General features: G+C 51.1%; 1 protein-coding gene across 1 annotated transcript; it reads left to right on the top strand.

Annotated features, from left to right (window-relative positions):
• Positions 1–51: 51 nt before the first annotated feature.
• LOC142677678 (forkhead box protein H1-like) lies at positions 52–27,991 on the top strand. The gene is made up of 3 exons (XM_075847282.1): positions 52–465; positions 5,811–5,915; positions 26,975–27,991. Exons 1-3 carry the CDS (start codon positions 52–54, stop codon positions 27,989–27,991), a joined length of 1,536 nt encoding a protein of 511 aa, XP_075703397.1.

Genomic DNA, 27,991 nt, shown 5'->3' with positions numbered 1-27,991 from the left:
CTTGTTGGTGTCTCATCTGCATAACAAAGGTCTGGAGGGGACGTGGTCATCATGAGAGACCCCCTCACCTTGTACTGCAGCTTCTCAGCTGGGACTTTGCTGCAGGGCGATGACTTGTCCAACCTGCTGTCCCTGAGCTCTGGATGTCAGGACCAGGTCCCGGCAGCCCCCCCATTCTATGACATGTCTGCTGGGTACCAAACCTGGGGGCCCCTGTACACACAGAAAGATGGGGGGCAGTGGAGCTCGGAGACGGGGAAGGGTCTTACTGCTGGTGTCCAGGATCCATCTTCCTCCAAGTCCCAGGTCACCAAGGAGAAGGACCCGTGCCCCACCGAAGAGAAGACAACCAAGAAGTTCAAGAAGAAGAACTACCAGCGCTATGCCAAGCCGCCCTACTCCTACCTGGCCATGATCGCCCTCGTCATCCAGAACTCACCCGACAAGATGTTAAAACTCTCCCAGGTAAGTGGACGGCTGATGCCACCACGAGCCCACGATGTGAAGGTATCGAGGGTACACGGGGCGAGTCTGGAAGCCCCCAAATATCTGCCCTCTACATGTGAGAAGAACGTCCTCCATGCCATCACTGCCCTGTTCAATATGGGACTGGTGGTGGCACTGATGACTGATGCCGCCCGGCCCCTCCGGACTAATGCCGCCCGGCCCCTCCGGACTAATGTTCTCCAGCGCCGGGTCTGGTCTCCAGTTGTAGTAGTAATAATGTGGCAGGACTTGCTGAGAGTTGCAGTTTCTCCACAGTTGCAGAGGTCACATGATGGTGGTTGTAGTCCCTATTATCTGGCTGATCTCAGGAGTGACCTCCACATATAAACCCAGGCTTAGCCCCATCCAGACCTCCTTACTGACCCCCCGCCGGGGTCTTGGGGAGCCGCAGCATTTGAAGTCTGTAGTTTATCCCAGATCTGTATGATAAGTCTGTGACCCCGGGACCTGATCTCCCCCATTGTCCCCGCTCCATTGTCCCCGCTCCATTGTCCCCGCTCCATTGTCCCCGCTCCATTGTCCCCGCTCCCGTGTCCCCGTGTTCTTCTGTTTCTCTTTATGTGATAATCCTGTTTGTTGTGTCAGAAGTTACAAGATGATTGAAGAATCCGCAAATCCCTGAGGAGGAAGGGAAGACCGAGGATGGGGGTCCGGTATATACAGAGCGGGTGGCACTCATGTATAGTATGGGGGTCCGGTGTATACAGAGCGGGGGGCACTCACATGTATAGTATGGGGGTCCGGTATGAACAGAGGGGGGGGACACTCGCATGTATAGTATGGGGGTCCGGTATGAACAGAGGGGGGGGACACTCGCATGTATAGTATGGGGGTCCGGTATGAACAGAGGGGGGGGACACTCGCATGTATAGTATGGGGGTCCGGTATGAACAGAGGGGGGGACACTCGCATGTATAGTATGGGGGTCCGGTATGAACAGAGGGGGGGACACTCGCATGTATAGTATGGGGGTCCGGTATGAACAGAGGGGGGGACACTCGCATGTATAGTATGGGGGTCCGGTATGAACAGAGGGGGGGACACTCGCATGTATAGTATGGGGGTCCGGTATGAACAGAGGGGGGGGACACTCGCATGTATAGTATGGGGGTCCGGTATGAACAGAGGGGGGGACACTCGCATGTATAGTATGGGGGGTCCGGTATGAACAGAGGGGGGGACACTCGCATGTATAGTATGGGGGTCCGGTATGAACAGAGGGGGGGACACTCGCATGTATAGTATGGGGGTCCGGTGTATACAGAGCGGGGGGCACTCGCATGTATAGTATGGGGGTCCGGTGTATACAGAGCGGGGGGCACTCGCATGTATAGTATGGGGGTCCGGTGTATTCAGAGCGGGGGGCACTCATGTATAGTATGGGGGTCCGGTGTATTCAGAGCGGGGGGCACTCACATGTATAGTATGGGGGCCCGGTATATACAGAGCGGGGGGCACTCACATGTATAGTATGGGGGCCCGGTATATACAGAGCGGGGGGCACTCACATGTATAGTATGGGGGTCCGGTGCATACAGAGCGGGGGGCACTCACATGTATAGTATGGGGGTCCGGTGCATACAGAGCGGGGGGCACTCACATGTATAGTATGGGGGTCCGGTGCATACAGAGCGGGGGGCACTCACATGTATAGTATGGGGGTCCGGTGCATACAGAGCGGGGGGCACTCACATGTATAGTATGGGGGTCCGGTGCATACAGAGCGGGGGGCACTCACATGTATAGTATGGGGGTCCGGTGCATACAGAGCGGGGGGCACTCACATGTATAGTATGGGGGTCCGGTGCATACAGAGCGGGGGGCACTCACATGTATAGTATGGGGGTCCGGTGCATACAGAGCGGGGGGCACTCACATGTATAGTATGGGGGTCCGGTGCATACAGAGCGGGGGGCACTCACATGTATAGTATGGGGGTCCGGTGTATACAGAGCGGGGGGCACTCACATGTGTAGTATGGGGGTCCGGTATATACAGAGCGGGGGGCACTCACATGTATAGTATGGGGGTCCGGTGCATACAGAGCGGGGGACACTCGCATGTATAGTATGGGGGTCCGGTGTATACAGAGCGGGGGGCACTCATGTATAGTATGGGGGTCCGGTGTATACAGAGCGGGGGGCACTCACATGTATAGTATGGGGGTCCGGTGTATACAGAGCGGGGGGCACTCATGTATAGTATGGGGGTCCGGTGCATACAGAGCGGGGGGCACTCACATGTATAGTATGGGGGTCCGGTGTATACAGAGCGGGGGGCACTCATGTATAGTATGGGGGTCCGGTGTATACAGAGCGGGGGGCACTCACATGTATAGTATGGGGGTCCGGTGTATACAGAGCGGGGGGCACTCATGTATAGTATGGGGGTCCGGTGCATACAGAGCGGGGGGCACTCACATGTATAGTATGGGGGTCCGGTGTATACAGAGCGGGGGGCACTCACATGTATAGTATGGGGGTCCGGTGTATACAGAGCGGGGGGCACTCGCATGTATAGTATGGGGGTCCGGTGTATACAGAGCGGGGGGCACTCGCATGTGTAGTATGGGGGTCCGGTGTATACAGAGCGGGGGGCACTCGCATGTATAGTATGGGGGTCCGGTGTATACAGAGCGGGGGGCACTCACATGTATAGTATGGGGGTCTGGTGTATACAGAGCGGGGGGCACTCACATGTATAGTATGGGGGTCCGGTGTATATAGAGCTGGGGGCACTCACATTTATAGTATGGGGTCCGGTGTATACAGAGCAGGGGGGCACTCACATGTATAGTATGGGGGTCCGGTGTATACAGAGCGGGGGGCACTCACATGTATAGTATGGGGGTCCGGTATATATAGAGCTGGGGGCACTCACATTTATAGTATGGGGTCCGGTGTATACAGAGCGGGGGGCACTCGCATGTATAGTATGGGGGTCTGGTGTATACAGAGCAGGGGGCACTCGCATGTATAGTATGGGGTCCGGTGTATACAGAGCGGGGGGCACTCGCATGTATAGTATGGGGGTCCGGTATATACAGAGCGGGGGGGCACTCACATGTATAGTATGGGGGTCCGGTATATACAGAGCGGGGGGCACTCACATGTATAGTATGGGGGTCCATATATACTAGGTGGGGGCGTTCCTATATTCAGTGGGGTCACTGGGGACGGGGGGATTGTGTATGCAGTATGGGGGGGTCACTGGGGACGGGGATTGTATATGTAGTATTGGGGGGTCACTGGGGACGGGGGGATTGTGTGTGCAGAATGGGGGGGTCACTGGGGACGGGGGGATTGTGTATGCAGTATGGGGGGGTCACTGGGGACGGGGATTGTATATGTAGTATTGGGGGGTCACTGGGGACGGGGGGATTGTGTGTGCAGAATGGGGGGGTCACTGGGGACGGGGGGATTGTGTATGCAGTATGGGGGGGTCACTGGGGACGGGGATTGTATATGTAGTATTGGGGGGTCACTGGGACGGGGGGATTGTGTGTGCAGTATGGGGGGGTTACGGGACGGGGGGATTGTGTGTGCAGTATGGGGGGGGTCACTGGGGACGGGGGGATTGTATATGTAGTATGGGGGGGGTTACTGGGGACGGGCGGATTGTATATGTAGTATGGGGGGGGTCACGGGACGGGGGGGATTGTGTGCGCAGTATGGGGGGGTCACTGAGGATGGGGGGATTGTGTACGCAGTATGGGGGGGTCACTGAGGACGGGGGGATTGTGTACGGAGTATGGGGGGTCACTGAGGACGGGGGGATTGTGTACGGAGTATGGGGGGTCACTGAGGACGGGGGGATTGTGTACGGAGTATGGGGGGTCACTGGGGACGGGGGGGATTGTGTACGCAGTATGGGGGGTCACTGGGGACGGTGTTGACGTACATTGTATGGGGGAGGGGGTCATTCACATTCAGCTGAGACCCTGATAACACTTTGGGAATCTCATCTTCTACTGTAAACGAAACCTGGAGTCAAAAGGTCAGAGACCTGCAGATTGTCCAGTGTGGGGGGGGTCCCAGCGTGGGGGCGGCCGCGGATCCGTGGATGTGGCACCTCTCCGGACTCCTCTGAGTGACAGTGACAGATACAGCCGGGACCCCCTGCCGGGAGCCGCAGTCACAACCTGATCCCAATCTGCACCTTATCTAAATCCTTCACTGCAAATATCCAGATCCTGAGGACCGCCCCTCCCCAATATAGCCCCCCACTCACCTGACCACATGGTCACTGGGGGTGAGACCCCGACCGTCGTCCTTCCTTATAATCCGTCCATGACGGCGCCAAAGTTGCTGAGGTTGAGATGTAGTGTGAAGGATCGAGCGGACGTGCGGCGGTTTTTGGCGCTCGTTCTCCGTGTAAAGTTCCATTCAGATAAATTGCCCATAAAGTCGATCAGCGGTTATTTATTTTCTTTTTCACGTGGCAATGATCGCCCGTGCGCCGCGTTCACACCGGATGTGCTGCCAACAAGCGGTAAATAACGCGCGCGTGAAAGATACGACAATCAGAATCCAACATTGACGTGAACGGTCGTCCGCCTGTCGTTTATTGGGAAGATCCAGTAAAAATCAGCCAGAAATGTTTTGTTGTGCGACATTTTAATAAACGTGAAAATATGTGCAAAATTTTTGTATCAAACGTTTTATAACTCTGGATAAATGTCACTAATTGTGGAGTTCTGCCCTCGACCCCCCACCCCCGACACGACCCCCGACCCCTGACCGTTCATTGTAGTTTTATTGCACTTTTTTGGACTTTGCGTAAAAACCACCCAGCATATCCGACCTGGACCCCGCGGTACATTCCGTCCAAAAAATCACACCACTAGGTGGCGCAGTTTTTCGAATGGTAAATCTGCTGCGAAAGAAATCCGTTCATACTTAGCCCCTCCTACGATGACACTGCAGGCCATGTGACCGCTGCAACCTGTGATTGGCTGCTGCGGTCACATGGGATGCAATGTAATCTCGGAAGGCTGCTCTGCGGAAGGCGGATGGCATTTTGGGTAAGTATGATTTTTTTTTTTTTTCCTTTAGTTGCGATTTTTGCGCAGGAATCCCTGCAAAAGTCCCAACACTCGTCTTTCTGCTGCGGGTTTTTGCATCACTATTGAATTTAATGGGGAAAATCCGCAACAGAAAATTAATGAAAACGCAGCAGAAAGTGACATCGAAAATCTGCAACGTTTACACCACGTGAAAATCCGGCCAAAAGCTGCAAAATAAGAGCCGGTGCGCGGATCTGTCGCTGCGTCTTCTCTCATTCTCATCCGATTTCTCTAACAGATTCTGAAAAACATTGAAATCCTGTTCCCATTCTTCAAAGGAGACTACACGGGATGGAAGGACTCCGTGCGCCACAACCTGTCCTCCAATCACTGCTTCACGAAGGTAACCAATGCATAGTACCACTCCTCCTGCCCTGTATACTGGGTGTAATTCTCAGTATCTGTATTATTCTGTATATATATACACTGCACAGTACCACTTCTCCGGTCCTGTATGTATAGACGGTGCACAGTACCACTTCTCCTGTCCTGTATACTGGGTGTAATTCTCAGTATCTGTATTATTCTGTATATATGGACACTGCACAGTACCACTTCTCCTGTCCTGTATACTGGGTGTAATTCTCAGTATCTGTATTATTCTGTATATATATACACTGCACAGTACCACTTCTCCTGTCCTGTATACTGGGTGTAATTCTCAGTATCTGTATTATTCTGTATATATACACTGCACAGTACCACTTCTCCTGTCCTGTATACTGGGTGTAATTCTCAGTATCTGTATTATTCTGTATATATACACTGCACAGTACCACTTCTCCTGTCCTGTATACTGGGTGTAATTCTCAGTATCTGTATTATTCTGTATATATATGGACACTGCACAGTACCACTTCTCCTGTCCTGTATACTGGGTGTAATTCTCAGTATCTGTATTATTCTGTATATATATGGACACTGCACAGTACCACTTCTCCTGTCCTGTATACTGGGTGTAATTCTCAGTATCTGTATTATTCTGTATATATACACTGCACAGTACCACTTCTCCTGTCCTGTATACTGGGTGTAATTCTCAGTATCTGTATTATTCTGTATATATACACTGCACAGTACCACTCCTCCTGTCCTGTATACTGGGTGTAATTCTCAGTATCTGTATTATTCTGTATATATATGGACACTGCACAGTACCACTTCTCCTGTCCTGTATACTGGGTGTAATTCTCAGTATCTGTATTATTCTGTATATATACACTGCACAGTACCACTCCTCCTGTCCTGTATACTGGGTGTAATTCTCAGTATCTGTATTATTCTGTATATATATGGACACTGCACAGTACCACTTCTCCTGTCCTGTATACTGGGTGTAATTCTCAGTATCTGTATTATTCTGTATATATGGACACTGCACAGTACCACTTCTCCTGTCCTGTATACTGGGTGTAATTCTCAGTATCTGTATTATTCTGTATATATATACACTGCACAGTACCACTTCTCCTGTCCTGTATACTGGGTGTAATTCTCAGTATCTGTATTATTCTGTATATATATACACTGCACAGTACCACTTCTCCTGTCCTGTATACTGGGTGTAATTCTCAGTATCTGTATTATTCTGTATATATATACACTGCACAGTACCACTTCTCCTGTCCTGTATACTGGGTGTAATTCTCAGTATCTGTATTATTCTGTATATATAGACACTGCACAGTACCACTTCTCCTGTCCTGTATACTGGGTGTAATTCTCAGTATCTGTATTATTCTGTATATATATACACTGCACAGTACCACTTCTCCTGTCCTGTATACTGGGTGTAATTCTCAGTATCTGTATTATTCTGTATATATATACACTGCACAGTACCACTTCTCCTGTCCTGTATACTGGGTGTAATTCTCAGTATCTGTATTATTCTGTATATATACACTGCACAGTACCACTTCTCCTGTCCTGTATACTGGGTGTAATTCTCAGTATCTGTATTATTCTGTATATATGGACACTGCACAGTACCACTTCTCATCTTTTTAATAAATGTTAACAAACATACACATGCCATAAATCCGCACATACAATACACGGGTCAAAAACCAACACAAAATGAACAAGTTATAAACACATTATCAATCTCGGCCGCCTCCTCTCTGGTCCAGATCACATTCCTACCAGCACTCAGTCTTCTGTAGAATTATAACTCACATCATCCACACATCACTCTCATCATCCACACATCACTCACATCAGTATAAATACAAATACACAAAACTCATAGTCACAACATCAATCCAGACGCCTCAAAAGGAACAAAATCAGTAACAGTCTAAAAAATAAATAAAATTGTTAAACCACAATAAAACCAAAAACTGACCCTAACCGGTCCATGTGCCCATCAAATTATATTAACCAAAGAAAATGAGAAATTCCTACATGAGAAAACACAACATGTGCCTAATTGGCAAATAACCCCCCCTTTTTTTTTTTTTTTTTTTTTTTTTAATCATTTGTAATTTTTTTTTTACATTTTTACATTTTATTTTTTTTTTTATTTTTTTTATTTTTTTTTCCCCCCACCCTTTTTCTTAACCACAAATCCGCAATATGAATACCAATTAGTAACCAATATATACAATATATACAAAGCAATACTGAACATACATATATATATATATATATACACATTATACCCAATTCAAGACCAATGTCCAGTCCAAAGTCCGTACCTTTAAGCTCCGACCGACACCATCGTCCATCCTTCAATGTCTCTTTGATCTGGCCCGGCTTTTTCTTATTATTTGTACCCCCCCCCCCTCCCCCCCTTTCCCCCCTCCCCACCTAACACCTAACCCCCTCACATCCATACAAAAATACTACACTCTACAAGATATAGTAAGTAAAGACTCAGCCTGTACAATGGCATACATTACCTGACATAACACATAACACATCCTTAACAAATCCTACCCACAAGGCCCTGGTTCGGTACCTGCAAGCCCTATATCCATCATCAACTATAAAGAAAACAAAAAGCTACAGTGACAGCATTAGCCCCCCACCAGGAATAGAGACGACTAGACTAGGGCACGCTGAAGGAAAAACCCCTCCAAAGCATGGAGGCCCTACTCGTGCCCAGTCTCTCGAACTCCAAAGAACGAACCTTCCCCAGGTCACCGAGAATGTTCCTCACCACCTCTTCCTCCGGGAGGGTTTTTTGTCTGGTTGATACAAAACACCGTGCGTTCCACGTGCCGTACCTGACCGCTAAGCTGACTAAGAATAAAGTGCCCCGATCCCGACCACCCAGGTGTCTGAATGTTCCATAGGCCCATTCCGCATAGGAGAGACCGGTCAGACCAGGCCAACCAATGGAGGCACCCACCCTGCTGTAGACCCCTGTATTGAGGGGACAATGAAGCAGGAAGTGCTCCATGCTTTCCAGCACGCCGCCACACTCCTCCCGGGGACAACCCCTTTCCTCAGGGTTCCTGTGTTTCAAGTTGTCCCTCACATACAGTTTCCCATGGAAGCAACGCCAAGCCAAGTCCCAAAACTTTAAAGGGATCCTACTAGAATTTAAAACCCTCAAACCAACCTCCAGATCCCGACTTGGGCAGTCCCTGAGCGCCAGGGGCTTCTGGAAATGGGTCAACAGAACCCTGTTGTCAAGGAGCCTCCTTGACAGAGTCCTGATCTCCCACATCCCCAGACCCCACCGGCGAATTGTTTTCAGAACCACGGTAGCGTAAGCCGGAAGATGCCCATGCGGCGTGCGAAGGTCCTTCACTTGCCCTCCTGTCTCCCATTCCTGGAAGAAAGGCCGAAACCACCCCCTGCAGGAGACTACCCACGGAGGAGCCCTCTCTTGCCAGAGGTTTGACATGTTGATCTTTACAAAGGTATTAACCAGGAATACCACCGGGTTGACCATACACAACCCCCCTAGTCTCCTCGTACGGTATGTCACCTCCCTCTTGACTAGGTTCAGCTTATTCCCCCATAACATCTGGAAGAACAAGCTGTAGACCCGAGTCCAGAGAGGCTCTGGCAAGATGCAGACACTGCCCAAATAGATTAACAAAGGGAGCAGGTAAGTTTTGATCAAGTTGACCCTTTCTCTGAGGGTCAAAGACCAACCCTTCCACTGGTCGACCTTCTGAGCGGCGATCTTTAGCCTGCTGTCCCAATTTTGTTTGGGGTAATCCCCCTGGCCAAATTCGATGCCGAGAATTTTTACAAACTCCTGAGGCCCTGGAAGAGTGTCCGAGAGATCAAAGGTAGGATCTCCCCCTCCCAGCCAGAGACTCTTACACTTATCCTGGTTGATCATGGACCCGGATGCCTCCGAGTAGCGGTCAACTTCAGACATCACCCACTCTGCCTCCCCTCTCGAGGACACAAAGACGGTGACGTCATCCGCATACGCCACCACTCTCAGAGTGGCTTCCGAGGCTGCCAAGTCCATGCTGACTCCCACCAACGGTCCACGATCTACCCTCCTAAGGAAGGGGTCAATCGCGAACACGTATAAAAGCGGGCTCAGCGGGCAACCCTGGCGAACCCCAGACCCAACCTCAAAAGAGCGGCCAATCCAACCGTTCACAAGCGGAAAACTCTCTGCCCCTGCATACAAGATCTTAAGCCAATCAACAAACCCCCCCGGCAGACCATAACTCAGAAGGACCGACCAGAGATACTCGTGATCAACCCGATCAAACGCTTTTGCCTGATCCAAGGACAGCAAGTACCCCTTCCAACGGCCCGCCCTACTCTGCTCCACTGCCTCTCGGACACCGAGTACAGCGCTAAACGTGCTGCGGCCTGGAACAGAGCAATGCTGAGCCCCCGAAAGGAGCCGGGGTGCAAATTTCACCAGCCGATTAAACAGCACCTTTGCCAGAACCTTTCTGTCCACATTGAGTAGCGCTATGGGACGCCAATTCTCAATGTGCGATGGGTCTTTACCCTTTGACAGGATGATCAGGGCCGACCTCCTCATTGACTTCGGCAAAGTGCCCGAGGAAAGACACTCATTCAACACCTCAGTCAACAGGGGAACTAAAATGTCCTTAAAGGTCTTGTAAAATTCAGACGTTAAGCCATCTGGACCCGGCGACTTCTTGAGGGCAAGCCCTTCAATCGCCAGTCTCACTTCCTCTTCCCTGATCGCCTCTGCCAAGACACCAAGAGAGGGGTCTACTCCTGGTTCGGGGACAGTTTCAGCCAGGAAAGCCGACATCGCATCCCGATCAAGATCCATCTTTCCCAAGAGGTGCGAGTAAAAGGATCTGACGACCTCCAAGATCCCTGATCTGGACCTTTTCAGGGATCCTGTACTGTCCATCAGTCCTGAAACCACTTTACTATTTACTGACATCTTGCAGTTCTTGTAGGGGTCGGGCGAGCGGTACTTCCCAAAATCCCTCTCAAAAACTAAAGATGCGTGTCTATCATACTGGCAACTCTTAAGCAAAGATTTCACTCTGGAGATGTCCTCGCGGTCACCTCCAGTCGAGACAAGATGCTCGAGTTTCCTCCTCAGGCCCTGATACAGGCGATACCTGTCCAGGCTCCTGAGGCTCGAGAGCTGGCGGAAGAAACTCGCCACCCTTTTTTTGAACATCTCCCACCACTCCGACTTACTGCTACAAAGATCCAGTAATGGTACCTGGCTCTGAAAGAAATCCTCAAAGGACCGTCTTATCTCCGCTTCTTCCAAGAGAGACGAATTGAGCCTCCAAAAGCCTCTTCCCATCCGGGGGGTCTCTGCAACATTCAGAGAAAATAAAATTAAACAGTGGTCGGAGAACTCCACCTCAACGACGGACACTGCCGAAGAGATGGCATCCTCCTTTAAATAAAACCTATCTATTCTAGACCTACAACTACCTCGATAAAAGGTGAATCCCGCGTGGCCTGGGGTGTGCCGGATGTGGACATCCACCAGGCGAGCCTCACTAGCTATCCTATTTAGGGCCACACAGTCATAAGTCAGCCTGTCTCTGGAACCTCCCCTATCTTGGGACCTCGTGGCAGCATTGAAGTCCCCTCCAAAGACCACCTGCCGACTCGTAAAAAGATAGGGCTTGATCCTCATAAAGAGACTTTTCCGGTCCCAGCTGGTTTGGGGACCATAGATGTTAATGAGCCTGAGCTCCTGTCCCTTCATGAGGACATCCAAGATCAGGCACCTCCCCATTTCTAATTCAATAACCCGTCTGCATTCTACCGATGCGGTGAAAAGAACCGCCATCCCGCTACCCGGCTCGGCCGCAAGAGACCAATAAGATGGTCCACGCCTCCACTCCTTTTTCGCTTTATGTATGGCTGCCAAGTCTGTCAGCCTGGTCTCTTGCAAAAATATAATGTCGGCCTCAATTCGGCCGAGAAAATCAAAGGCCGCAAATCTAGCCTTGTCAGATTTAATGCTGGCGACATTAATAGATGCCAGCGTCAACGGGGTGGGTGCCGCCATCCTGGGTGATTGAATTAGATGACCTTTTTCCCCTTCCCCTTGCCCTTCCCCTGGTTTTTATCACTGTCTGATGAAGAGCCGAGGGCCCTTTTGAGGGATGCTGATGTGTCCATATCCCTCCCTTCCTCCACCTCCTCACCAGCACCACTATCAACCTCACCTCCAGGCTCCGGGACAGCGCTTCTCCCTGAGGGTTCCGCATGCCCTGAGGCAAGAAGCTGGACGCCCCCCACAGACCCCCTCGTCACTTTCCCCACATCCTCACCCCCACCCTCCTCATCTGAAGAGGAGATGTCCCTGAGGGTTTGAAAGCGGTTTGAGAGAACAACAAGAGGTGAGTCGGTTGGGCTTTCCTTAGGCACCTGGACCAGGGGAGGAGAAGATTTCTTATCTCCCTTTTTTTTCTTTTTAGCACCCTGCTTGCGCTTTTCATCTAGCCACCGTCTACTGTCCTCATCCATACTTTCATATAGCGAGGAACATGAAGAAGCGGCTTCCTCCTCCCTCTCCAACCTCCTGACCTCTTCATTCAAGTCCTGTTCCCCCAGGGCCTCAGTAGCAATGACACTCGCCCCCGGAGCAGGGCCAAGGGTTACCCCAGTTGCCTGGGGCTCCCCGAGCTCCCTACTCCTTCGACGGTTCTCCAATCGCCTTAACTTGGAGGGTGACTTGCCTTTCTTCCCTGGCCCCTCAGCCCCTTCACCTCCACCAGTGCCAACCACGGCAGGAGCAACCTCTCGGCTTTCTCCCGCTGGTCCCGCCATGGCGTTGGCAAAGGAACGAGGGCAGCGACTGAATGGGTGACCTAGATCCCCACACAGATGACACCGAATATCCCCACAGGATGCGGCAAGATGACCTATCCCCCCGCACAACGCACACTTCTGCACTCTGCAGTGGGCACTGAAGTGCGTGGGGTCACCACACCTGTGGCAGAGCTTCGGCTGCCCCTGGTAAAAGGCCAGGATTCGGTCCCTTCCTAAAAAGGCTGAGGAAGGGATGTGGGTGACAGTACTTCCTGAACGCTTTAATTTAACCATAAAGGTCCAGGCCCCTGACCAGATGCCAAATTCATCCCTGTTTTTTTTGGGGACCTCCGTTACCTCCCCGTACCTGCTGAGCCAGGTCATAATGTCCATACAAGAAAGACACTCATTGCAAGTTAGGACGGTCACCTTCTTGATTTCGCTCTGACGAGACAACGCTTGTACAGCGAAGCCTCGCCAGCCGGGTTCATTCTTCACCAGCTCATAATTTGACCAAAAGAGCTCCAGGCCCTCCGGCCGAACAAAGCTGATGTCAAATACTGGGGTGCCATAGGGATGTATCAGGGCAAAGATGTCGATCGCCCTGAAATTCATCTTCAAGAGAAGCTCAACTATTTTTGCCCTAGGTGGGCACGTATCATTGCCTCTCCAGCGAAGACGAACAACATTCCTACGAGCCCCCCCAGGCCCGGCTGTCGGAAGGGTCCACACAGTTTCCCCTTCCCTTTCTTCTCGGAAAGCAGTCAGGCCATGCCTGTCTATCCAGAAGGACAGATCAACCGCTCGGCCCTCTACCATTATTGTTCTCTCACCCTTTTTAAGGGCCTCCAGGAGGCGCCGCTGTAAAATACCGTCCCCAGAGCCTGAAGATGAGGAGGAGGCCCCAGCAGTGACACTGGCATAACTGCGAGTAGTCACCCCTGGGGGGGCAGATGGACCGGCCTCACTAGACCTCATACCCCTGGCAGTAACATTCCCACCACTCACCCCGGCCCCAGACACAGGAGAGGGACCATTATCAATATCACTTGTACCGGCACCATTCATACCCTCACCATTATTAACAGCACTCATACCGGCACCATTCATACCCTCACCATTATTAACAGCACTCGTACCGGCACCATTCATACCCTCACCATTATTAACAGCACTTGTACCGGCACCATTCATACCCTCACCCTCTGGACCAGCAGTAAAAAGTGTTTCTGGGCCGGATGTTATCGCCTCGGTGTCATCAGGTTTCCCCTCAACCTTACTAGCGTGACATTTATTTACTTGAGACAATCCTTCCTTCTTAGAGCCAGCAATGCCCAGACTCGCCCTCACCCCTGGCAAAGCTGGCTCCCGGGCTGGGGATTCATGTGACGCAGCCACCAAAGGAATACTAGTGACTGCGCCACCGGACCCAATGACCGCAAGCTTGGGGGGACATTCAACCGTGCCGTCAGTCCCAGCAGCCCCTTCATGCTGCCGCCGCTCAGTAGCACCAACGGGTTCCAGGGACACTGGAATATTCGCTGCCAGCTCTGGTGTCGAGCCGCCCCCCATTACTGAAGAGGAAACCTGAGCACCAGAGCTTTGTTCTGCACCCAACGCTGGGCCACCAACATTATCTGGCGCTATTGACGCCTTAAAAACGCCACCAAAAACGCCACCGCTACTACGACAAGCAGGGACATCAGCCTCCATTATTACGCCATCATTAATCTCCCCGCTTTCCTGCACCGGACCCACTTCAGGGCCCGGGCTAGGCTGGATCACGGGGCTTGTGCAGCGAGCTGACCCTGCGGCCAGCTGGGGTAGCACTGGGTGGGGAACAAACTTAAAACTGACCTCCTCCACGATTTTTCCAGCCTTTCTGGATTTTAGTCGCCGCCGGGCTTTGCGCTTTGCTGCGCGCTTGGCATTAACATTCTCCTCTGGACCCAAGTCCGCGCCAAAAGAAAAATGCTGCAGGCTCACCGGAGACTGGAGCTGCCGTATTTCTGCCATCAGCCTCCCACCTGAATTGCTGCTGCTGATGTCCTGGTCACAGGTGTCCCCCTCACCGGCTGAGCTGGAGTCCATGGGTAAAGCCACTTGCTCTGCAGGCAGCTCGCTGCACGTACTCCACTGACCAGACGCACCCGGACACATTTCCTCCTCCTCACCCTCATCATCCGTCTGCTTTCCAGGGTCACAGACACCCTTCATTGCCCGGAACCGATCATCATTAAGGAGTTTCTCCTTGAAAGGTCCACTATTCTCCAAAATAAACTTGCGCTTTTCTTTCAGGGCATCCACCTCAGATTTGAGATCCCTGATAGTCGCCATTACTACCAACCTCTTTGCTCCAGAAGTGACGTGCGACCGAACCCGGGCTGCTTTCAGCTCCTCCTGGAGCTTCCGAATGGCCTTCCCGGCGTCCTCATACCCACGGAGGCACTCCGCAACACGGGAGCTAAAGGTGGTTGTTGACTCCGTGGCACGTAGTTCACCCCAATCTGCCTCCACACCATCATGCATGCTCTGCTGCACATCTCCAGGGGCGATCCTGCTGGCTGCAACACCAGGAACCTTGCGGCTTTCCTGGCTTTCTGTCCTGGTTTCAGGCGGGGGCAGGATCGGGGCCACATCGCTGTGACCCCGACTAGATCTTCTCACACCCACAACTTCGGCCGGTTGCTGAACGCTCCCGCTACCCGCCGGCCTAGACCGGGTAACAGGAGGCTGAGAAGCACTTGGCTGGGAAGAACTTCCTCTCATCCCAAGCAGCAAACTCTCTCCCTGGAGAGGAAAGAGCCGACACCCGGAAAGAGCTTCCTCCAACACCCAGACAGCACACACCCACTCCTCCTGTCCTGTATACTGGGTGTAATTCTCAGTATCTGTATTATTCTGTATATATATACACTGCACAGTACCACTCCTCCTGCCCTGTATACTGGGTGTAATTCTCAGTATCTGTATTATTCTGTATATATATATATATACACTGCACAGTACCACTTCTCCTGTCCTGTATACTGGGTGTAATTCTCAGTATCTGTATTATTCTGTATATATGGACACTGCACAGTACCACTTCTCCTGTCCTGTATACTGGGTGTAATTCTCAGTATCTGTATTATTCTGTATATACACTGCACAGTACCACTTCTCCTGTCCTGTATACTGGGTGTAATTCTCAGTATCTGTATTATTCTGTATATATACACTGCACAGTACCACTCCTCCTGTCCTGTATACTGGGTGTAATTCTCAGTATCTGTATTATTCTGTATATATACTGCACAGTACCACTTCTCCTGTCCTGTATACTGGGTGTAATTCTCACTATCTGTATTATTCTGTATATATGTATACACTGCACAGTACCGCTTCTCCTGTCCTGTATACTGGGTGTAATTCTCAGTATCTGTATTATTCTGTATATATACTGCACAGTACCACTCCTCCTGTCCTGTATACTGGGTGTAATTCTCAGTATATATACACTGCACAGTACCACTTCTCCTGTCCTGTATACTGGGTGTAATTCTCAGTATCTGTATTATTCTGTATATATATACACTGCACAGTACCGCTTCTCCTGTCCTGTATACTGGGTGTAATTCTCAGTATCTGTATTATTCTGTATATATACTGCACAGTACCACTCCTCCTGTCCTGTATACTGGGTGTAATTCTCAGTATCTGTATTATTCTGTATATATATATATACACACTGCACAGTACCACTTCTCCTGTCCTGTATACTGGGTGTAATTCTCAGTATCTGTATTATTCTGTATATATATATACACACTGCACAGTACCACTTCTCCTGTCCTGTATACTGGGTGTAATTCTCAGTATCTGTATTATTCTGTATATATACACTGCACAGTACCACTTCTCATCTTTTTTAATAAATGTTAACAAACATACACATGCCATAAATCCGCACATACAATACACGGGTCATAAACCAACACAAAATGAACAAGTTATAAACACATTATGAATCTCGGCCGCCTCCTCTCTGGTCCAGATCACATTCCTACCAGCACTCAGTCTTCTGTATTATAACTCACATCATCCACACATCACTCTCATCATCCACACATCACTCATCATCCACACGTCACTCACATCATCCACACGTCACTCACATCAGTATAAATACAAATACTCAAAACTCATAGTCACAACATCAATCCAGACGCCTCAAAAGAACAAAATCAGTAACAGTCTAAAAAAAAAAAAAATAAATAAAATTGTTAAACCACAACAAAACCAAAAACTGACCCTAACCGGTCCATGTGCCCATCAAAATATATTACCAAGGAAAAATGAGAAATTCCTACATGAGAAAACACAACATGAGCCTAATCGGCAAATAACCCCCCCCCCCCCTTTTTTTTTTTTTTCCCTCCACCCTTTTTCTTAACCACAAATCCGCAATATGAATACCAATTAGTAACCAATATATACAATATATACAAAACAATACTGAACATACATATATATATATAATATCTATAATATCTACATTATACCCAATTCAAGACCAATGTCCAGTCCAAAGTCCGTACCTTTAAGCTCCGACCGACACCATCGTCCATCCTTCAATGTCTCTTTGATCGGGCCCGGCTTTTTCTTATTATTTGTACCCCCCCTCCCCCCCTTTCCCCCCTCCCCACCTAACACCTAACCCCCTCACATCTATACAAAAATACTACACTCTACAAGATATAGTAAGTAAAGACTCAGCCTGTACAATGGCATACATTACCTGACATAACACATAACACATCCTTAACAAATCCTACCCACAAGGCCCTGGTTCGGTACCTGCAAGCCCTATATCCATCATCAACTATACAGAAAACAAAAAGCTACAGTGACAGCATTAGCCCCCCACCAGGAATAGAGACGACTAGACTAGGGCACGCTGAAGGAGAAACCCCTCCAAAGCATGGAGGCCCTACTCGTGCCCAGTCTCTCGAACTCCAAAGAACGAACCTTCCCCAGGTCACCGAGAATGTTCCTCACCACCTCTTCCTCCGGGAGGGTTTTTTGTCTGGTTGATACAAAACACCGTGCGTTCCACGTGCCGTACCTGACCGCTAAGCTGACTAAGAATAAAGTGCCCCGATCTCGACCACCCAGGTGTCTGAATGTTCCATAGGCCCATTCCGCATAGGAGAGACCGGTCAGACCAGGCCAACCAATGGAGGCACCCACCCTGCTGTAGACACCTGTATTGAGGGGACAATGAAGCAGGAAGTGCTCCATGCTTTCCAGCACGCCGCCACACTCCTCCCGGGGACAACCCCTTTCCTCAGGGTTCCTGTGTTTCAAGTTGTCCCTCACATACAGTTTCCCATGGAAGCAACGCCAAGCCAAGTCCCAAAACTTTAAAGGGATCCTACTAGAATTTAAAACCCTCAAACCAACCTCCAGATCCCGACTTGGGCAGTCCCTGAGCGCCAGGGGCTTCTGGAAATGGGTCAACAGAACTCTGTTGTCAAGGAGCCTCCTTGACAGAGTCCTGATCTCCCACATCCCCAGACCCCACCGGCGAATTGTTTTCAGAACCACGGTAGCGTAAGCCGGAAGATGCCCATGCGGCGTGCGAAGGTCCTTCACTTGCCCTCCTGTCTCCCATTCCTGGAAGAAAGGCCGAAACCACCCCCTGCAGGAGACTACCCACGGAGGAGCCCTCTCTTGCCAGAGGTTTGACATGTTGATCTTTACAAAGGTATTAACCAGGAATACCACAGGGTTGACCATACACAACCCCCCTAGTCTCCTCGTACGGTATGTCACCTCCCTCTTGACTAGGTTCAGCTTATTCCCCCATAACATCTGGAAGAACAAGCTGTAGACCCGAGTCCAGAGAGGTTCTGGCAAGATGCAGACACTGCCCAAATAGATTAACAAAGGGAGCAGGTAAGTTTTGATCAAGTTGACCCTTTCCCTGAGGGTCAAAGACCAACCCTTCCACTGGTCGACCTTCTGAGCGGCGATCTTTAGCCTGCTGTCCCAATTTTGTTTGGGGTAATCCCCCTGGCCAAATTCGATGCCGAGAATTTTTACAAACTCCTGAGGCCCTGGAAGAGTGTCCGAGAGATCAAAGGTAGGATCTCCCCCTCCCAGCCAGAGACTCTTACACTTATCCTGGTTGATCATGGACCCGGATGCCTCCGAGTAGCGGTCAACTTCAGACATCACCCACTCTGCCTCCCCTCTCGAGGACACAAAGACGGTGACGTCATCCGCATACGCCACCACTCTCAGAGTGGCTTCCGAGGCTGCCAAGTCCATGCTGACTCCCACCAACGGTCCACGATCTACCCTCCTAAGGAAGGGGTCAATCGCGAACACGTATAAAAGCGGGCTCAGCGGGCAACCCTGGCGAACCCCAGACCCAACCTCAAAAGAGCGGCCAATCCAACCGTTCACAAGCGGAAAACTCTCTGCCCCTGCATACAAGATCTTAAGCCAATCAACAAACCCCCCCGGCAGACCATACCTCAGAAGGACCGACCAGAGATACTCGTGATCAACCCGATCAAACGCTTTTGCCTGATCCAAGGACAGCAAGTACCCCTTCCAACGGCCCGCCCTACTCTGCTCCACTGCCTCTCGGACACCGAGTACAGCGCTAAACGCGCTGCGGCCTGGAACAGAGCAATGCTGAGCCCCCGAAAGGAGCCGGGGTGCAAATTTCACCAGCCGATTAAACAGCACCTTTGCCAGAACCTTTCTGTCCACATTGAGTAGCGCTATGGGACGCCAATTCTCAATGTGCGATGGGTCTTTACCCTTTGACAGGATGATCAGGGCCGACCTCCTCATTGACTTCGGCAAAGTGCCCGAGGAAAGACACTCATTCAACACCTCAGTCAACAGGGGAACTAAAATGTCCTTAAAGGTCTTGTAAAATTCAGACGTTAAGCCATCTGGACCCGGCGACTTCTTGAGGGCAAGCCCTTCAATCGCCAGTCTCACTTCCTCTTCCCTGATCGCCTCTGCCAAGACACCAAGAGAGGGGTCTACTCCTGGTTCGGGGACAGTTTCAGCCAGGAAAGCCGACATCGCATCCCGATCAAGATCCATCTTTCCCAAGAGGTGCGAGTAAAAGGATCTGACGACCTCCAAGATCCCTGATCTGGACCTTTTCAGGGATCCTGTACTGTCCATCAGTCCTGAAACCACTTTACTATTTACTGACATCTTGCAGTTCTTGTAGGGGTCGGGCGAGCGGTACTTCCCAAAATCCCTCTCAAAAACTAAAGATGCGTGTCTATCATACTGGCAACTCTTAAGCAAAGATTTCACTCTGGAGATGTCCTCGCGGTCACCTCCAGTCGAGACAAGATGCTCGAGTTTCCTCCTCAGGCCCTGATACAGGCGATACCTGTCCAGGCTCCTGAGGCTCGAGAGCTGGCGGAAGAAACTCGCCACCCTTTTTTTGAACATCTCCCACCACTCCGACTTACTGCTACAAAGATCCAGTAACGGTACCTGGCTCTGAAAGAAATCCTCAAAGGACCGTCTTATCTCCGCTTCTTCCAAGAGAGACGAATTGAGCCTCCAAAAGCCTCTTCCCATCCTGGGGGTCTCTGCAACATTCAGAGAAAATAAAATTAAACAGTGGTCGGAGAACTCCACCTCAACGACGGACACTGCCGAAGAGATGGCATCCTCCTTTAAATAAAACCTATCTATTCTAGACCTACAACTACCTCGATAAAAGGTGAATCCCGCGTGGCCTGGGGTGTGCCGGATGTGGACATCCACCAGGCGAGCCTCACTAGCTATCCTATTTAGGGCCACACAGTCATAAGTCAGCCTGTCTCTGGAACCTCCCCTATCTTGGGACCTCGTGGCAGCATTGAAGTCCCCTCCAAAGACCACCTGCCGACTCGTAAAAAGATAGGGCTTGATCCTCATAAAGAGACTTTTCCGGTCCCAGCTGGTTTGGGGACCATAGATGTTAATGAGCCTGAGCTCCTGTCCCTTCATGAGGACATCCAAGATCAGGCACCTCCCCATTTCTAATTCAATAACCCGTCTGCATTCTACCGATGCGGTGAAAAGAACCGCCACCCCGCTACCCGGCTCGGCCGCAAGAGACCAATAAGATGGTCCACGCCTCCACTCCTTTTTCGCTTTATGTATGGCTGCCAAGTCTGTCAGCCTGGTCTCTTGCAAAAATAAAATGTCGGCCTCAATTCGGCCGAGAAAATCAAAGGCCGCAAATCTAGCCTTGTCAGATTTAATGCTGGCGACATTAATAGATGCCAGCGTCAACGGGGTGGGTGCCGCCATCCTGGGTGATTGAATTAGATGACCTTTTTCCCCTTCCCCTTGCCCTTCCCCTGGTTTTTATCGCTGTCTGATGAAGAGCCGAGGGCCCTTTTGAGGGATGCTGATGTGTCCATATCCCTCCCTTCCTCCAGCTCCCCGCCAGCACCACTATCAACCTCACCTCCAGGCTCCGGGACAGCGCTTCTCCCTGAGGGTTCCGCATGCCCTGAGGCAAGAAGCTGGACGCCCCCCACAGACCCCCTCGTCACCTTCGCCACATCCTCACCCCCACACTCCTCATCTGAAGAGGAGATGTCCCTGAGGGTTTGAAAGCGGTTTGAGAGAACAACAAGAGGTGAGTCGGTTGGGCTTTCCTTAGGCACCTGGACCAGGGGAGGAGAAGATTTCTTATCTCCCTTTTTTTTCTTTTTAGCACCCTGCTTGCGCTTTTCATCTAGCCACCGTCTACTGTCCTCATCCATACTTTCATATAGCGAGGAACATGAAGAAGCGGCTTCCTCCTCCCTCTCCAACCTCCTGACCTCTTCATTCAAGTCCTGTTCCCCCAGGGCCTCAGTAGCAATGACACTCGCCCCCGGAGCAGGGCCAAGGGTTACCCCAGTTGCCTGGGGCTCCCCGAGCTCCCTACTCCTTCGACGGTTCTCCAATCGCCTTAACTTGGAGGGTGACTTGCCTTTCTTCCCTGGCCCCTCAGCCCCTTCACCAGTGCCAACCACGGCAGGAGCAACCTCTCGGCTTTCTCCTGCTGGGCCCGCCATGGCGTTGGCAAAGGAACGAGGGCAGCGACTGAATGGGTGACCTAGATCCCCACACAGGTGACACCGAATATCCCCACAGGATGTGGCAAGATGACCTATCCCCCCGCACAACGCACACTTCTGCACTCTGCAGTGGGCACTGAAGTGCGTGGGGTCACCACACCTGTGGCAGAGCTTCGGCTGCCCCTGGTAAAAGGCCAGGATTCGGTCCCTTCCTAAAAAGGCTGAGGAAGGGATGTGGGTGACAGAACTTCCTGAACGCTTTAATTTAACCATAAAGGTCCAGGCCCCTGACCAGATGCCAAATTCATCCCTGTTTTTTTTGGGGACCTCCGTTACCTCCCCGTACCTGCTGAGCCAGGTCATAATGTCCATACAAGAAAGACACTCATTGCAAGTTAGGACGGTCACCTTCTTGATTTCGCTCTGACGAGACAACGCTTGTACAGCGAAGTCTCGCCAGCCGGGCTCATTCTTCACCAGCTCATAATTTGACCAAAAGAGCTCCAGGCCCTCCGGCCGAACAAAGCTGATGTCAAATACTGGGGTGCCATAGGGATGTATCAGGGCAAAGATGTCGATCGCCCTGAAATTCATCTTCAAGAGAAGCTCAACTATTTTTGCCCTAGGTGGGCACGTATCATTGCCTCTCCAGCGAAGACGAACAACATTCCTACGAGCCCCCCCAGGCCCGGCTGTCGGAAGGGTCCACACAGTTTCCCCTTCCCTTTCTTCTCGGAAAGCAGTCAGGCCATGCCTGTCTATCCAGAAGGACAGATCAACCGCTCGGCCCTCTACCATTATTGTTCTCTCACCCTTTTTAAGGGCCTCCAGGAGGCGCCGCTGTAAAATACCGTCCCCAGAGCCTGAAGATGAGGAGGAGGCCCCAGCAGTGACACTGGCATAACTGCGAGTAGTCACCCCTGGGGGGGCAGATGGACCGGCCTCACTAGACCTCATACCCCTGGCAGTAACATTCCCACCACTCACCCTGGCCCCAGACACAGGAGAGGGACCATTATCAATAGCACTCGTACCAGCACCATTCATACCCTCACCATTATTAGCAGCACTCGTACCAGCACCATTCATACCCTCACCATTATTAACAGCACTCGTACCTGCACCATTCATACCCTCACCATTATTAACAGCACTTGTACCGGCACCATTCATACCCTCACCATTATTAACAGCACTTGTACCGGCACCATTCATACCCTCACCATTATTAACAGCACTTGTACCGGCACCATTCATACCCTCACCATTATTAGCAGCACTTGTACCGGCACCATTCATACCCTCACCATTATTAACAGCACTTGTACCGGCACCATTCATACCCTCACCCTCTGGACCAGCAGTAAAAAGTGTTTTTGGGCCGGATGTTATCGCCTCGGTGTCATCAGGTTTCCCCTCCACCTCATTAGCGTGACATTTCTTTACTTGAGACAATCCTTCCTTCTTAGAGCCAGCAATGCCCAGACTCGCCCTCACCCCTGGCAAAGCTGGCTCCCGGGCTGGGGATTCATGTGACGCAGCCACCAAAGGAATACTAGTGACTGCGCCACCGGACCCAATGACCGCAAGCTTGGGGGGACATTCAACCGTGCCGTCAGTCCCAGCAGCCCCTTCATGCTGCCGCCGCTCAGTAGCACCAACGGGTTCCAGGGACACTGGAATATTCGCTGCCAGCTCTGGTGTCGAGCCGCCCCCCATTACTGAGGAGGAAACCTGAGCACCAGAGCTTTGTTCTGCACCCAACGCTGGGCCACCAACATTATCTGGCGCTATTGACGCCTTAAAAACGCCACCAAAAACGCCACCGCTACTACGACAAGCAGGGACATCAGCCTCCATTATTACGCCATCATTGATCTCCCCGCTTTCCTGCACCGGACCCACTTCAGGGCCCGGGCTAGGCTGGATCACGGGGCTTGTGCAGCGAGCTGACCCTGCGGCCAGCTGGGGTAGCACTGGGTGGGGAACAAACTTAAAACTGACCTCCTCCACGATTTTTCCAGCCTTTCTGGATTTTAGTCGCCGCCGGGCTTTGCGCTTTGCTGCGCGCTTGGCATTAACTTTCTCCTCTGGACCCAAGTCCGCGCCAAAAGAAAAATGCTGCAGGCTCACCGGAGACTGGAGCTGCCGTATTTCCGCCATCAGCCTCCCACCTGAATTGCCGCTGCTGATGTCCTGGTCACAGGTGTCCCCCTCACCGGCTGAGCTGGAGTCCATGGGTAAAGCCACTTGCTCTGCAGGCAGCTCGCTGCACGTACTCCACTGACCAGACGCACCCGGACACATTTCCTCCTCCTCACCCTCATCATCCGTCTGCTTTCCAGGGTCACAGACACCCTTCATTGCCCGGAACCGATCATCATTGAGGAGTTTCTCCTTGAAAGGTCCACTATTCTCCAAAATAAACTTGCGCTTTTCTTTCAGGGCATCCACCTCAGATTTGAGATCCCTGATAGTCGCCATTACTACCAACCTCTTTGCTCCAGAAGTGACGTGCGACCGAACCCGGGCTGCTTTCAGCTCCTCCTGGAGCTTCCGAATGGCCTTCCCGGCGTCCTCATACCCACGGAGGCACTCCGCAACACGGGAGCTAAAGGTGGTTGTTGACTCCGTGGCACGTAGTTCACCCCAATCTGCCTCCACCATCATGCATGCTCTGCTGCACATCTCCAGGAGCGATCCTGCTGGCTGCAACACCAGGAACCTTGCGGCTTTCCTGGCTTTCTGTCCTGGTTTCAGGCAGGGGCAGGATCGGGGCCACATCGCTGTGACCCCGACTAGATCTTCTCACCCCCACAACTTCGGCCGGTTGCTGAACGCTCCCGCTACCCGCCGGCCTAGACCGGGTAACAGGAGGCTGAGAAGCACTTGGCTGGGAAGAACTTCCTCTCATCCCCAGCAGCAAACTCTCTCCCTGGAGAGGAAAGAGCCGACACCCGGAAAGAGCTTCCTCCAACACACAGACAGCACACACCCGCTCCTCCTGTCCTGTATACTGGGTGTAATTCTCAGTATCTGTATTATTCTGTATATATGGACACTGCACAGTACCACTTCTCCTGTCCTGTATACTGGGTGTAATTCTCAGTATCTGTATTATTCTGTATATATATATACACTGCACAGTACCACTTCTCCTGTCCTGTATACTGGGTGTAATTCTCAGTATCTGTATTATCCTGTATGTATATGGACACTGCACAGTACCACTTCTCCTGTCCTGTATACTGGGTGTAATTCTCAGTATCTGTATTATTCTGTATATATATATACACTGCACAGTACCACTTCTCCTGTCCTGTATACTGGGTGTAATTCTCAGTATCTGTATTATTCTGTATATATATATGGACACTGCACAGTACCACTTCTCCTGTCCTGTATACTGGGTGTAATTCTCAGTATCTGTATTATTCTGTATATATATATACACTGCACAGTACCACTTCTCCTGTCCTGTATACTGGGTGTAATTCTCAATATCTGTATTATTCTGTGTATATATATGCACTGCACAGTACCACTTCTCCTGTCCTGTATACTGGGTGTAATTCTCAGTATCTGTATTATTCTGTATATATATATATATATATACACTGCACAGTACCACTTCTCCTGTCCTGTATACTGGGTTTAATTCTCAGTATCTGTATTATTCTGTATATATATATATACACACTGCACAGTACCACTTCTCTTGTTTTTTTATGTACAGATTTTACACAGTACTACTTCCCCCGCTCTGTTAGGAGATTGCACAGTACTACTTCCCCCGCTCTGTTAGGAGATTGCACAGTACTACTTCCCCCGCTCTGTTAGGAGATTGCACAGTACTACTTCCCTTGCTCTGTTAGGACTATGCACAGTAGCAGTCTTGGGTGCTGGGAGAAGTTATTATGGCCGGTATAACGCTCTGCTCATGACTACTTCCTCCTGGCTGCAGAGTTCAGAGATTTAGAAGCTCCGCTGATGTTCTACTCCCGGATCTCGGCTCTTCCAGGTCCTGGTCACATCTGCAGATATTGGGGAGACTGCTGGGTGTTTTGCATGTCAGTAGGACGAGGTCCATGGCCGCCGCTGCCCTTCCATCATTTCCCCTTAGCGCTCCTGCCCTTCTATAACTTCCCCTTAGAGCTCCTGCCCTTCCATCATTTCCCCTTAGAGCTCCTGCCCTTCTATAACTTCCCCTTAGAGCTCCTGGCCTTCTATAACTTCCCCTTAGAGCTCCTGCCCTTCCATACTTTCCCCTTAGAGCTCCTGCCCTTCCATCATTTCCCCTTAGAGCTCCTGCCCTTCTATAACTTCCCCTTAGAGCTCCTGCCCTTCTATAACTTCCCCTTAGAGCTCCTGCCCTTCTATAACTTCCCCTTAGAGCTCCTGCCCTTCTATAACTTCCCCTTAGAGCTCCAGCCCTTCCATCGTTTCCCCTTAGAGCTCCAGCCCTTCCATCGTTTCCGCTTAGAGCTCCTGCCCTTCCATACTTTCCCCTTGGAGCTCCTGCCCTTCCATCATTTCCCCTTGGAGCTCCTGCCCTTCCATCATTTCCCCTTGGAGCTCCTGCCCTTCCATCATTTCCCCTTAGAGCTCCTGCCCTTCCATCGTTTCCGCTTAGAGCTCCTGCCCTTCCATACTTTCCCCTTGGAGCTCCTGCCCTTCCATCATTTCCCCTTGGAGCTCCTGCCCTTCCATCATTTCCCCTTGGAGCTCCTGCCCTTCCATCATTTCCCCTTGGAGCTCCTGCCCTTCCATCATTTCCCCTTAGAGCTCCAGCCCTTCCATCGTTTCCCCTTAGAGCTCCTGCCCTTCCATCGTTTCCGCTTAGAGCTCCTGCCCTTCCATACTTTCCCCTTGGAGCTCCTGCCCTTCCATCATTTCCCCTTAGAGCTCCTGCCCTTCTATAACTTCCCCTTGGAGCTCCTGCCCTTCCATCGTTTCCCCTTGGAGCTCCTGCCCTTCCATCGTTTCCCCTTGGAGCTCCTGCCCTTTTCCTTCTGATGATATTTCTACTGTACTGTCATTTTGTTGCTGCATATTGGGGGGGGGGGGCAGTGGTTGAGGAGATTCCCCGTACGGGTCTGATGCATCTTTGACTTTCTTGCAGGTGCTGAAGGACCCAGTGAAGCCTCAGGCCAAAGGGAATTTTTGGACGGTGGACGTGAGCCAGATCCCTCTAGATTCTATGAAGCTGCAGAACACGGTCATGGCTCGAGATGGATCAGAGATCTTCGTCCAGGACTTGTCCCCCTACATTCTGCATAATTTTAAGTATGACGGCCGTGTAGACCTCTACCAACAGATGCCCAGTAGTACCCACTCCAGTGCCAGCTCTATGGGAGGAGATGCTCATCCGCTTCACTCAGCAGTCAGACTTAACAACTCCTTCATGATTGACGCTTTACTCCATGATTTACAAGAGGATCTGCCAGATGTCTCCAAGACTTTGGAGAACCAAAAACTTTCCGTAGATCAGTCCGTGAACCACCTCTGGGTTCCCACCGCTCGTCTATGCAGCTCCTCACACTTGTTCCAGAGCTCCAGCAGCCCCGGCTTTCTCTCCACCCATTCCATCTACTCTTCCTCCAGTGCCAGTCTTTCCACCATGTCTCCACTCAGCTGTGATGAGAATCCTGAACATTGTAGGACTATTCCCAGGACTCCTCCACCAAGGACCATAAAACGTCAAAGACCAGATAACGAGAGTAGTTCTACCGACTCAAGTGCCGATAGAAGTTCTCCATGTGGTCCCCCAGCAACGGCCTCTTGTATTCCCTCAGAGTTGCCAACGTCTTACACCAAAAATGTGCCGCCCAATGTCGTAGCTCCTCCCAATGTTCTTCCTTTTTTCCATTTCCCCCGGTATCCCTACTATAACTTCGGACCTTCCCCTTACATGACACCTCCATACTGGGGGCTCTTACCACAAGCAACAAACCCCGGACCAAGGCAGCCGTGCCCGGCCGCTCCACTGGATCTTGACCGCATGTTGAGCGCTGTACCACCTAACAAGAGTGTTTTTGATGTACTGACGAGTCACCCGGGAGATCTGGTTCACCCCTCTATCCTGAGGCAATATCTTTCCAGCCCTCGCGGCCCATGCCCAGCACAAAATCTTCTGTAA

The sequence above is a fragment of the Rhinoderma darwinii genome (genome assembly GCF_050947455.1).
Source record: "Rhinoderma darwinii isolate aRhiDar2 chromosome 2 unlocalized genomic scaffold, aRhiDar2.hap1 SUPER_2_unloc_5, whole genome shotgun sequence".
Taxonomy (NCBI): Eukaryota; Metazoa; Chordata; class Amphibia; order Anura; family Rhinodermatidae; genus Rhinoderma; species Rhinoderma darwinii.
Note: the sequence above shows the minus strand (reverse complement) of the source record. Positions and strands in the feature narration are given on the sequence as shown.

Excerpts from the sequence above, each read along its gene's own strand:
- LOC142677678 (XM_075847282.1), top strand. The coding sequence starts at position 52 with ATGAGAGACCCCCTCACCTTGTACTGCAGCTTCTCAGCTGGGACTTTG. Across the intron at positions 466-5,810 it reads AGATGTTAAAACTCTCCCAG|ATTCTGAAAAACATTGAAAT; the intron begins GTAAGTGGACGG and ends TTTCTCTAACAG. Across the intron at positions 5,916-26,974 it reads CCAATCACTGCTTCACGAAG|GTGCTGAAGGACCCAGTGAA; the intron begins GTAACCAATGCA and ends ACTTTCTTGCAG.